Source organism: Morone saxatilis, unplaced genomic scaffold (genome assembly GCF_004916995.1).
Source record: "Morone saxatilis isolate NCDOM2014 unplaced genomic scaffold, NCSU_SB_2.0 Contig8, whole genome shotgun sequence".
NCBI classification, from domain to species: domain Eukaryota; kingdom Metazoa; phylum Chordata; class Actinopteri; family Moronidae; genus Morone; species Morone saxatilis.
In genome coordinates, this window is record NW_023340257.1 from 7,541,382 (window position 1) to 7,554,172 (window position 12,791).

Sequence of the window (12,791 nt, forward strand, 5' to 3'; positions counted from 1 at the left end):
GAGCTCAGTGTGTAACATTTAGGAGGCTCTAATGGCAGAAATGGAATATAATATTAATAGGTATGTTTTCATTAGTGTAATCCCCTTAATGGCAACACGGCTACATGATTACTAATGAGTGCCCGTTTTCAACTGTATTAACGTTTTGGTTAGTTGACATATTATCACCTTATTAACTTGTTCCGGAAAACTAGTTAGCAAACAACAACATTATCATTAATTTAGAGTCTGGCCACCTACACAACGTAAGTCCAGTGTTGACTCTCCTTTTGGTCTCCTAAGGAAAATATCTGGTTCTTTAGCTGCTAAACTCTCCACTATGTTCACCAGCTAGCCGCTACCTGGGCAGGTAGCGTAGTCTACAGGGAGTTTTTAGCCTCCTGCTGTGGCTACAAATGAGGTCGATGAGAGAGAACCAAAACAGTCAAATGTTTTTGGCTGTAAAACTGAAAAACACAAAGAACGCTCCATAGAGTTAAGCAGAGTTTGAAAATAATTATCTGTGTGTTCTTCACCGTGCCATGTGATCAGTTTTCATTATAGAAACATTGCTTTTAAACACTTCAAATCTCGTTGAAATTAAAAAAGAATTCAGATATGCTGAACACATTTTTCCTCCTCTTCCTCTCTAGGTGACCCTCCTCCATGTGGAAAGTGATGAAAAGTTAATGTCCTCCCATTATTTCAGAGTTGACAGCTCAGTAAGAAATGTCACACTACACGTCACTGGCAACCTGATAGAGTGCATCCTTACCAGTCCGTCAGGTAACTGTACTGTAGGTAACTTTACATTAGGTAGTATGCTGTAGACATATAAGCTGTTGAAGGAAGCTATTTTCAAGTAGCATTAGTTTTTTAATTCTGGGAACTGCACTCACTTGCTCATACAGTCTTCCTCTCCTTGTTAGGCCAAAGCCAGTCTCTGTTGAGTGAGCAAGGCCCTCTGGCAGAGATTGAGCACTTCAAGGGTCTGTACCGCATTAGCCTGCTCTTTCCTATACAGCCAGGTCAGTGGAAACTCCAAGCCAGGAGTGATGGACATCTCACTTTCAATGTCATAGGTAAAAGGGAAAAAAACATGCTGGACAAATCCACTAGGAGGATTACTACCATAACATTAGTTATTATGTAGCTGCACTTGTACTGAAACGAGACGTTTTTTTTGATCTGCACTCTCAGGCGACAGTAGTGTGGATTTCCTGTATTACTTTGCCACTGTAACCAATGAGACACATCCAGGTCTGGCCAGAGTGGAGGGTAGTCCAGTAGCAGGTAAGGGGATTGTGATTTTTCTTCCTAGTATAATTAATGACGTATCTGTCTCATAACCAGGAAATGTCTCTGCCATTTAGCGAAACAGCCATGTTCCTGATTCAATTTCCTAGGCGTTCCTGCCTTTCTGGTGCTGGCTGTGACGGGCCTGGCTCTAGATGAGGAAGCGTCTTTCAGTCATGTGACGCTACTGGGAGCTGATGGGGAGAGCCTCCAGCAGGTGAAGCTGAACTCTTCCTCCTCCTTCTCATCTCTATCATCCTACTCTGTGGAGGAACTGGTGGGATGGGTAGGTTCTGTTCCCAGAGACCCCTTCTGTGTTCGACTAACAGGCCGAGACAGCAGAGGAAACAAGCTGGAGAGGGTTTCCACAGAGATGGTTCAGCCCACTCATGTTCAGATACAGGTAATTGTAATGCCAAATAAGACATTCTGCGATCTGAAATACCTAAAATCTGCTCTTACTGGAAATAAATGGTTAATTTAATTTAAATTCTGTTGAACATGGTTTATGGATGTTTGTTCCTAGGATCTGTTCTGTGAAATGATTTCAGTGATGTACCATGACTTTGAAGCTGCACTAATCAGTATTTGTATACAAACAACAGAAAAAGCGACTACACATAATGTGAAAAGTGTCACTTGTAGTGACAAACTCACAGAGAATTATCACCTGATTATGCAGTTCCCCTCAGCATTTTAGCATCATTTTCACTCCTGTTTTGATTTCATGGCCCACAGCCTTACTGTTTTGCTTCGGCTATTTCCATGATGGAACAGGCAGCTGGTTTCAGAAAAAAAAAAAAAAAAACTCTGAAAAAATGTATGCACTTGTGTTAACATAATGCTGTATGTCAGTGTGGTGTTTACAGAGTTGTTCTGTGGCCCCCAAGTGGACAAAAATCTATTTTTGCTGCTGCTTCAACAGCACCAATGGAAAATAATGTAGCAGCTAAACTGCTGGTTGTGCCACAGCAGCTTCAGCTCATATCTACGTATAATATTTCCTAGTTTGTGTGTCAATATCTCCTCAGGTTTTATCTGTGCCCCGCCTGGTACCTGGTCACAGCACAATGGTGGACTTTGACATCCTGAACCATGGCCCAACCCGACTCTTCAGTCTGACGGCTGATGATGACTGTGGATATGTTCAGAAGAGAGGACCTCATAGGTAGAGCAAAAAAAAAACAAAAAAAAACAATACAAATCTTCTCAACCACTAAGTAAACAGCCATTTCATTTCTTACCTCACTTTGCTATCATGTAGTCATATGAATATGATATTAGAAAAGAACATTTCATACCTCTTCTTTTCTGTCCCTCAGTTTCCCTGTTGCAGAACAAGGATCCTTCCGTGGTCAGGTGGACCTCCACACTCCTGCCACAGCTCAGGCCGGAGCAACTGTCACCCTTACACTCACTGTGCATGCTCTTGACTTGCCAGACTCCAATTACGCAGTGGCCTACTTGACTGTGGTCCCTCCGGTGAGCATTAACTGAAAAGAATAGAATCCATTTGCAGTCTACTTTTATTGTCTTATACAGAAGTCTCCTGTGCTTTTATTTTGTATGAACAGATTGTTAATTCAACTTAAACTGATCATTGAATTTTCTGTGTACGGCACTGACATCACTTCCTCTTTCTCTTGTAGGATCCTGACACGTTGCCACCAACCTGCTCTGCTGCTCAAGTACAGTCTACCTGTCTTTCCATCTGCAATGAGTCTATCTGGAGTGTATCTCTGGTCGTGTCAGACAGGGGGCGCTCTGGGCTCGCTGCCCTCCAGCTACAGAAGGGTGAAGGTGTTCTGACTTTATTCCACAGCCCCCCACTTACAGAGGAAAGCCTGGTAGAGGCCCAGCCCGGACAAGACCAGCAAAAGACACAAAAGGACAAGACAACCAGTGGAGGCCACCACCATCACCATCCACACCACAAGGTCAGATTAGAGAAAGGAGACCCCCCTTTGAATGTATCTGAATGGGTACTGGGCTCATCTCAGCCACTGTGGGTGAGGTACACATCCAGCTGCTGCTCCGCCCAGGCAGAGCTGCTGGTGTGGGACACAGCTGGAAACATGAAGCGTTGCCATTTAACATCTGGCCAGCAGAGGCAGCCAAGTGACTGGAGTACAGAAAGCAGTGGAGCTGGACGGATTACGCTCACAGGTGTCCTTTTCTGGGCATTGGGTCTGCTGTGGTCTTCTCTGCTGTAGATCAATGGGACTACAACTGTTTTGCAGGTCAAACTAATCTACGTGTTGATCACTGGATTCCAGCAGCCAGCACAAGGAGCAACACAAAAAAAGATATGAAACTTGTTCTTTGTTGGAGGACAGAGACTGAATAACAAATGTAGTTTGAAGTCAGTCACTTAATGTAAAGAACCATGTATTTCTTAATTGCTGTATATGTGCTTGCTACTTTAATTTTTGTAAAGAGGGTGCGTGGAATAAAGAACGAGTCACTTTTTCATTATTTGCATTTGCTTCTGAACATCTGATATCATACAAAATACATTACTGCCATGGGGTGAATCATTTGGAATGACAACATTTCCAATATGGGATTAATAAAATATATATCTATATATATATATAACATTATTTAAGGCACCTGTCTTAGGAGTTATCAGTTGTCACCCTTATTGTCCATTGATCAGGCTAGGTGTGTACAGCAACAGGTAAGAACAGATACAGCACAGTAAGATAGAGGAAGCCAAAAATATGAATAATTTAACCTGATATGTGCAAAAATAGTTTTAACATCACAGTGAGAATTACGTTTGAATACCTACCCCTTGTAAATGAATGGGGAAGGCAAGAAAGCTAAAATATGGAGGACTGAGACATATCTAGTAGGAGTTTAAAGTCACATACCACATGCAGAGAAACCAACTGGCTGTGCTTACCTTCAGCTGGACATCATGGGTAATATACAGATGGAGCCTGGAGATCATTTCCACTGAGAACTGATTAACTGGTCATGCAGTTGCTCATTACATGATACAGAAGAAATGCATATAAAAACAGAGAAAACCTGGAAATAAGACAGAGATTGGGTTCATACTGAGCTTTTGGGAATGTTGAATAAAAAATGCTCAACAAAGACAAGCAAGCGAAGGTGGAAGAGAGAGGACACTGGGGCAGTAAGACAGAGTTTCTCCTGGCTGTGGCTGGAAATGTTGTCGGCCTGGGCAATGTGTGGAGGTTTCCTTACCTCTGTTACAAAAATGGAGGGGGTAAGCAAATATGACGTTCACTTGTTACCCAAAATCTGTGGTACAGGTATGCATTGTTGTATACTTTGTAAATTCAGGTGCATTCCTGGTGCCATATCTGGTATTTGTGGTGACCTGTGGTGTACCCCTGTTCCTGCTGGAGACGACCATAGGCCAGTACACCCAGGAGGGCGGCATCACCTGCTGGAGGAAGCTATGCCCGCTGGCAGAAGGTAGAACTTCAATTATAATGTTTTATTGTGGTAACACACTATCAAAACTGAATGGAGCAAACACAAAAAGAACAAAAAAAATAAAAATGATAAAATATAAATTTTCTCTCCTCTTCATAGTGCTGACATGGAAGTCAGCACAAGGCAAATATTGACAAAAGAAAAAGCATGGCCTCTGTGAACCTTATTCCAGGGTTGAAAAAAAATTAATATTTAAACAAGGACTAAACAAATATTTCAGTTGTGTTACTGAACACTGGAATATTTATGGGAAGTACTATACTGAACTGCATGTGGTTAAGTGGGATTGGTTTTATTTCCTCCACATGTCAAATCCAGTGTAGTTTCACAACAGAAATGATTACTTTAGTAAAGTATAAGTAAAGGTTTATACGTGGTCTATTCTTTTGCTTTGCTTTTTAATTATAAATTAATTATACAATAATTCAAACCTAACCTCTTAGAGTGAGGTTCTCATTATGTTTTTATATGAGAGTAAGTACCATATTTGGCCCTGCAGGTATCGGTTATGGTGGGCAGCTGATCCTCCTCTACAGCTGTATGACCTACATCATTATTCTGTGCTGGGCTCTGCTCTACCTGGTGTTCTCCTTCAGCTACCAGCTCCCCTGGGCCAGCTGCAACAACTACTGGAACACAGGTACACTGTCACATGCATTAAGGTTGACTTGTATAACAGTGTACCAACATTTGCATTATGTACTGATGGTATGATAGCAGATATAAAACACTTCAGTGCATCTTATGTCAGTTAAAACACCTGCGATTTAGTCTTGCACTTACACGTAGTTGAGAAATAATGTTATCTAAAAGTTAAAAGGTAAAGTCAGCGCAACAGAGGGTAAAACTTCCAGTGAAAAGGTGTTTTTAAATCATATCATTTTTCTTTTTTTCCTATCCTTTCAGATGACTGTGTGGACTTTTCAAAACAAAATAACACCTTTAATGGGACCAACCAGACTGACTCAACCTCTGCTGCCACAGAATTCTGGGAGTATGTTTATATAGATTAACAAACTAAGACAACAGGTTCTTTTTAAATGTGCTATAGATAATCCTGATGAGCCTCAATTAAATATTTTTGTCAATCTTTTTTCCTTCTAGACGACGAGTGCTGGCTCTCTCGGGGGGGATTGAGGAGATAGGCAGCGTCAGGTGGGAGGTGCTGTTGTGCCTAATTATTATGTGGATCACCTGCTACTTTTGTATCTGGAAAGGGGTCAAGTCTACAGGAAAGGTATTTATATAAGCTCTAAAACTGTCGTAAATGTGCATACAATTCATTTTAAAATGCCTGAATGGTCGTCTTTCTTCCCCCAGGTGGTGTATTTCACTGCTACCTTCCCCTATGCAATGTTGCTCATTCTTTTGATCCGTGGACTCTCTCTTCCTGGGGCTCTACAAGGAGTGCTGTTTTATCTTCTGCCTGAACCCTCCCGACTCACAGACCCTCAGGTAGGAGCATTGCACTGATACACTGTAACAGAGTTTAGGTGGACAAATACTCACTGTTGCTTTGTTGGACAGGTTTGGATGGAGGCCGGGGCTCAGATCTTCTTCTCATATAGTGTGGGCGTGGGCTCCTTAACTGTGCTAGGCAGCTACAACGCCTACAACAACAACTGCTATAAGTAAGTAGTAGTAGTAGTAAGTAGTAGTAGTTTTCTGTCAGATGCACCAGAGGACAAGTAATCATACATATTTTAATTATTATGTTAATAAAAAATGGTGAATCCATAGTGTACAGTATGCATATGTCTTTATGTTTTGTAGAGACTGTCTTTGGCTGTGTTTGCTGAACAGTGGCACCAGTGTGCTAGCTGGGTTTGCAGTCTTCTCTGTGCTGGGATTCATGGCTCATGAGCAGGGTATTCCCATTGCAGAAGTGGCTGAGTCAGGTAGGTTGTGTAGTTAGAGCTATTAGTTTTGAGGGTGTGGTGTTATTGAGAGAATTGTGGATGGAGTAACATTGTGAATTTGAGAAAGAAATTCTCAGTATAGTAAGCTACAGAAAATATTCAGTAACTAGACCTTGTGCTGAAAATTGTCTTTTCAAGAGTAAATCATTAAGCTCAAATGATGATATTTGACATATCATTTAACTTTTTGTAACCACATTACCTTTGCTATACAGTAGTATGAGATTTACTAACACCTCCTACACTCACAAGCAAGTCGGGCAAAGTCCATGACTGGGGTGGAGTATATTTACTCAAAACTGTACTTGAACTCTACTTATATGTAACATTTCAAAGTCATTTTATGTTATTTCATACATCTACTTTATTACACCCATTTTCTATTTCCTAGGAAAGCTCCACTACATATATTTGAAGGGTATAGTTAGTTAGTTTACAGATAAAAATTAACATAATACATAATAAACATATGATAAGCTCATATAACACATTGTTAAGTATAAACCGCTACTTTTACTTAAACCTAAGAGTTTATGACCGGTCATTTTAATACTGATGCCTCCATATGACCTAAACAAACAAGACCATCAGTGAGATGATTGGCTGTTTCTATAAAGTTATTCTTAATAACTGCTACTGAGTCAGATTCAACTTGAAATCAATGAAACGAGACGGTGGTCCACAGGGCCTGCCAGAATAAAAAAAAAAATTAAAGTTCCCTGCTGCTGCTTTAAGTTGGAATTTAAATGCAGCACTTTTAGTTGTTGTGGTGTGCTCTTGCATTATTGTACTGGTAGTCTTACTTAAAGGAGTTCTTCTTCCACCACTTGCTGCCATCTTGAGGACAACCATAGACATGACAAGTAGTAACAGTTTCTGTGTCCAAAGCCAGTGTGAGCAGGCACAGTTGGTTGTTGCAGCAGTTACATTGCATTCATTTCTGCGTTGGTATGCAGCAGGACACTAGTTTCACACCGTACCCTGCAGCACACCCAGACACTGCTGCTCACTGGCTGCCAGGTTTTGGATGTGATCCGGGGTATACGTTTGGGTGGGACAGCTACCAGCTCTGCAGCATTAGACGTTTTCTGGTTGACATTCAAGTGTGTGTATGTTGCAATTGGCTGTTGACAAGGAGACGAGTGTGTTGTGTCATCTGGTGTGATGTGAGGCCACTGAGAGGGCTTGCTCTGTAGCTTTGACCCTTGCATGTTGTCTGGGGCCAAGTGTGTGCATGGACTCATACAGTAGATACACTTATGCACACACATTCATTTTTACTGATTGGGCCTAACTGTGCTCATGTGGCTTCACTCTCATCTCTTTTCTCCTCCCTGACGAAATATTTATAACACAGACCACATACCAATACAAGCTGTTGTACATTCCCTTAATCAGCAGACGACTACTCCCATTCAGTCATCTCGTATAAGTGTATGATTTATTTACACATGTTTATGCTCTAACAATATAATAAACATTATTATAAGCAGGGATTTCTAGATATTTAATATTACATTCATGTGTTTGATTTTGTTGTTTGACTTTAGTTAAAATTGTATTGTCTGCTTTTGAAATTTTTTATTTCACATATTTTCTGTCCCACTTTGGGTTTTTATCTTCCTTACAAAAAACATGAATATAAACTGTAAATGACCTCGAAAGCTGTCACTTAAACCTTTCTGTTTTTTACCATTATAATCTGCAGTTTTCTGCAAACAGACACAGGCTGTACTGTATCTTAATCCCCTTTGTGATTGTCAGTAACTTCCCTCCATCTCATCAGACAGAGTAGGTTATTGTTTGTGTTACTCAGTTGATGAGATTTCCACTGCATCACCACCATCTGCATGCATACTTACCTTTACTTTATGCTATTGCTGCTAAATTGGCCCAACAATAAAGGCAGGTAGTAGAAAGTGATGGGTCTCGCATCACTCTGATGTTGCTTCTCAGGTCCAGGCTTGGCGTTCATTGCATACCCTCAGGCTGTAGCCATGATGCCTCTGCCCCAGCTGTGGTCCATCTGTTTCTTTGTCATGCTCATTCTCTTGGGTCTGGACACACAAGTAAGATGCACATAAAATCTTTATGGAGTAAAATATTTACATTTAGACATGTACTTATTTTGTCTGGTCCTTTCTCTGTACAGTTTGTTGCCATGGAAGTGGTGATGACATCCATCATAGATATGTTTCCCACAGAAATGCGCAGGCCAGGCCGACGGGAACGTTTCCTCCTTCTGTTCTGCCTCATATGCTTCCTCTGTCAGATTGTCATGATCACTGAGGCGAGTATTTAGTGTTATATGTGCATTTATTATTTATTATGGCAGTGTATTCTTGCTAATGCATAATGTTCACAACTTTGTTTTATCATTCTAACAATATCTGTGGATATGTTGTAATGTGAAAACAGGTGTCAGGAAAAGGCTTCCAAAAAACTGAGGTTAACATATAAAGTAAAATAAACAACACCGATGTATAATAAATGTCTCTGCTGTTGTCTCCAGGGAGGGATGTATGTGTTTCAGATGTTTGACTACTACGCTTGCAACGGAGCCTGCATCCTCTTTCTCTGTGTGTTTGAAACCCTGTCCTTGGGTTGGCTGTTTGGTAGGTACGCTGTTTTTAAAGGGATACTCCAATACCATACTTAATACTGGACCTCCACAAAGTTGGAAGAGTCACAAAGGACAGACTTAAAAAGAAAGATCAGAATAAAAACAGCAGAGGCTGAGATGTCTCTTAGGTCTTACCTTTATTTTTAAAAATGAGTTAAATCCCCATTATAATACACTAAATCATCCACAAACATCTGTTCTGATCTGGTTATTATCCAACCTCATCTCCTATAAAGGGGCAGAGCGAATATATGGCATCATAAAGGACATGACCGGTGCACACGCCAACCCGTTCTTTAAAATCTGCTGGCTTTTCCTCACACCGCTGGTCTCACTGGTGAGTCAGGCTTTACTGTTGCATATATGAATATTATTTTACGCCTGAATATGTCTTTGCACTTCTAACCTCTTATGCTAAAATGTGGGGACAAATACTGATTTTCTCCTCTTACTGTTTTCTCAGAGCACCTTTATATGTTCTTTAGTTTGGTATCAGCCTCTGACCTTTAATCGCTGGTATGTGTACCCCTCCTGGGCATATGTGCTGGGCTGGATACTGGCCCTCTCCTCCATCCTGCTTGTGCCGGGATGGGCGCTGTATAAACTGGGAACTGGGACTGGGAATCTCAGTCAGGTGTGTAATTGAGTGATAACTAATTCAAGAAATGACATGGTGGAATGTAAAAGGAATTCATTTTCTAATTAAAATACTATTTTACAGTTTCCATATCATCAAGGTATTATGCAATAATCTGACTTCAGACAGAATCCTTAAACCAGCAAAATAAAAAGACAAAGTGCAATTCATGTGCTTCATGATTCCATTTTTCCTAAAATCTATGTGCAAAACATAGCTAATACATGGGATTTGAGTGTCATTAAAAAGCAAAAGGGCAGTGTCTGTCTGTGGTCAAACACGATTTTACCACAATAACTGTATGCTCCTATATGCTTAAAGAAGTTTGGCAAAATCAAACATCTCACATACTATCTACATGATGTAGTTTTTACAGTTATTACTATTATGATGGTAGTGCAGTGTGCAGTCAAATTCTGCATCCTACAAGTTTTAATGTTGAGTACAAACTACGTTCTCCTCAGTTTGTGCCAGTATGAATTGCCAACAGCAAATATTACTCATCCTGATTGTCTTTAATGCTGCAACAATGCAATAAACACCCATTATGCAACCACTTCAACACAATGTGATGTCCTGGTTCATTAATGTTTCAATTATTTCTTATTTCTATTTCTATTTCTTAGCGTTTCCATCATCTGTGCCAACCTCACCCTGACTGCTCCCTCACCCAAAAGAGTGAAACCGAGCTGCAGCACCTCAGAGAGGAAGATCGGCAACAGTATCAAAAGTAATATCTATCTATGTAACATTACTTTATCTGCTTTTCTTAAGTCTACAATCCAAAGGTCAAAGTCAACAGAACACGGTGGTATTTTAGCCAAGAAATCAATTCATAATCTTTTTTAGTCATATCGTAATCACCATCAGATCAACTACTGAGCCAAAATTACTAAACAGTAAAAACATGCAATGTAAAAGTACACTAAATCAATGACCTGTGCAAAATGCTGTTGAAATTTAGAGATCCTATAAATATATATTGAAAATACATTGGGGGAGATAGCTCTAATGACTGGCACTCATTCTAATTTTACTGTCACGACAAAATCACATATTTATGTGCATTTATGTTTCCTCTGTCACCATGGAGCTCAGTGGATAAGAAAGTAACTAGCTTCCAGGAACAGCACACACATGTGTTTCTCACATGTGACTCTTTCCAGTTTCCATGGAAGCAACTGGATTATGTCAAGGTGATGTAAACTCATTGTAGAAAAATGTAACCAACATGAGACTCAATTTCAAAAGATTCATATGATACACTGAAAAAGTCTTAATGTATCGCTTTATTTAAATACCTTAAAATTATGAAAAATACACTGTATAAAGCACTTTCAATTTCAGAAATGAGTGCACTGCTAGCAGTGCACAAGCACAGAGAAATGAAAGAAAGATCATACACATAGGACATGCAAATAACCAGTTAGTCAACATACTTGTGTATTTAAAACACTGTCCAACTCTCTCAAACTCAATGCCAACTGTTCTCCATCTCTGACTAAAACAGGGGAGCACATAACACCAACAAGTAGAGGCTTGGTGCAAAAAAGAGAATATCAAAGTGAAAAGCTGTTGCATGAAAGGAAATGGGATAAGTGATTATCTTGGAGCTGTGTTGAACTGCTGTATCTGTAAAATGTACAAAGACTTCAATAAACTAAATAAGTATGATAATGTGTGATGATGATGATGTGCCCTGGTAATGCAAAAAAATAAATAAAATCAAGTGAAAAAGTTATTAAGGCGTTGTGAATATAGATAGAAGTCCTTGCAGCAGTCCAGTGTAGTGCACTTTGTGATGTTAGAGACATTGAGAGCCCACTTGTGCCTCCAGCGCAACCCGTTTCCTTAAAGTGCCATTTTTCTGGGAGCCTACAGCTGTGTTTTGAAAGCAATTTTCGCTGTGTTTGGACTGCTGGCTCTCTCGGGTAAAGAAGGCTGAAAGAAACCATTTTCTCAACATTTATCTACCAGGAGAGGGACTTATTTATCTTTTCCCTGAATTAAGTTGGTCTGACGTGACAGCAAAATGTCCCAACTGAACTGATAATATACAGTAAACTGTCATCATTGCCATCTGTGTGTAAGCCAGTTCCCTCTGCCTCCTGGGGAAACACAGTTTATTTTCACATAACCCTTTCAGTGGCTCACGAGCAGAGACCCTCGACTCATCTGTGTGGTTCTATACCGTCTTCGGAGGAGATGTTGCCTCTGGATTTAATTGCACTCAAGTGCATTAAGTAGGGATTATTCAGATGTCAACCACTTAATTCTGGTGTAGTACGTTAGGCAACTGTACTGTAACATGTACAGTCATTGTTAGATTTTCATTGACCTGCAGACATATTTTGCACAATCCCAATAAAACTAGGTATAGTATAATAACCAGGGATAAACTATTACAACAACACATAATATCCAAAAATGACTGGTTCTCCACTGACTAGCCCTGAGTACCTGCTCTCCCTTTAAAGGCAATGCAGATCGTGCTAACCGGTAGAACTGTCAGGAGGCATAAAGGTGACTTTCTCTGAGAATTCACAACCAGACTCAAGTTCTCTGCCTTGTCCTGAGTGAGACTGCCGTGACCCAGGTGAGTTCTGGTTTGGGTTCGGGATAGCTGTGAGAAGGCGAGACGGCGGCACCTCTGAGTTCTCAGCAGCTAGTGGGCCATTTGCATCACCTGTGGAAATACTCTGTGGTTGACTGGCAGAATCTGGATGACACAGGATTTGTGCACTTTGCAGGATTTTAAGGTCAGGGTAGCTGCTGGACTTGGCCATGGCTCGGTGTAGATGATCCCAGGCTGAGATACCGTTCAGGCTGCACACTTTGCAGGATTTTAAGGTTCAGGGTAGCTGCT

At 40.5% G+C, this 12,791-nt stretch overlaps 3 protein-coding genes across 5 annotated transcripts in view; 2 read left to right on the forward strand and 1 right to left on the reverse strand.

The window, feature by feature from the left end:
- Positions 1–3,720, forward strand: part of vwa7 (von Willebrand factor A domain containing 7) — a 10,343-nt gene extending 6,623 nt beyond the window's left edge. Inside the window, exons 10-16 of the mRNA XM_035680357.1 lie at positions 633–765; positions 909–1,061; positions 1,180–1,272; positions 1,386–1,678; positions 2,307–2,443; positions 2,598–2,757; positions 2,925–3,720. Of these exons, the coding sequence (XP_035536250.1) occupies positions 633–765; positions 909–1,061; positions 1,180–1,272; positions 1,386–1,678; positions 2,307–2,443; positions 2,598–2,757; positions 2,925–3,488 (1,533 nt within the window). The 3' untranslated portion in view covers positions 3,489–3,720. The remainder of the gene's footprint in view (positions 1–632; positions 766–908; positions 1,062–1,179; positions 1,273–1,385; positions 1,679–2,306; positions 2,444–2,597; positions 2,758–2,924) is intronic.
- A 625-nt stretch (positions 3,721–4,345) lies between these two features.
- LOC118341991 (sodium- and chloride-dependent GABA transporter 2-like) lies at positions 4,346–10,659 on the forward strand. Its single transcript, XM_035680416.1, has 14 exons — positions 4,346–4,513; positions 4,591–4,725; positions 5,246–5,386; positions 5,653–5,740; positions 5,851–5,983; positions 6,067–6,201; positions 6,274–6,377; positions 6,520–6,644; positions 8,622–8,734; positions 8,818–8,955; positions 9,178–9,280; positions 9,525–9,625; positions 9,752–9,922; positions 10,552–10,659. The coding sequence occupies exons 1-14, from the start codon at positions 4,369–4,371 to the stop codon at positions 10,657–10,659; spliced, it is 1,740 nt and encodes a 579-aa protein (XP_035536309.1). The 5' UTR covers positions 4,346–4,368.
- A 535-nt stretch (positions 10,660–11,194) lies between these two features.
- The window catches only part of LOC118341935 (CLOCK-interacting pacemaker-like), a 7,547-nt gene continuing 5,950 nt past the window's right edge, over positions 11,195–12,791 (reverse strand). For 2 of the 3 annotated variants that reach the window (XM_035680354.1, XM_035680355.1), the window contains one exon: positions 11,195–12,703. In XM_035680354.1, coding sequence (XP_035536247.1) covers positions 12,418–12,703 — 286 coding nt within the window. In that variant the 3' untranslated portion in view covers positions 11,195–12,417. Of the gene's footprint in view, positions 12,759–12,791 lie in introns of all 3 variants that reach the window. The other variant, XM_035680356.1, reaches the window with a different exon arrangement.

Coding starts and splice junctions, on each gene's coding strand:
- LOC118341991 (XM_035680416.1), top strand. CDS start 4,369: ATGCTCAACAAAGACAAGCAAGCGAAGGTGGAAGAGAGAGGACACTGG. Junction 5,741..5,850: donor GCTGCCACAGAATTCTGGGA/GTATGTTTATAT, acceptor TTTTCCTTCTAG/ACGACGAGTGCTGGCTCTCT. Junction 5,984..6,066: donor GGGTCAAGTCTACAGGAAAG/GTATTTATATAA, acceptor TTCTTCCCCCAG/GTGGTGTATTTCACTGCTAC.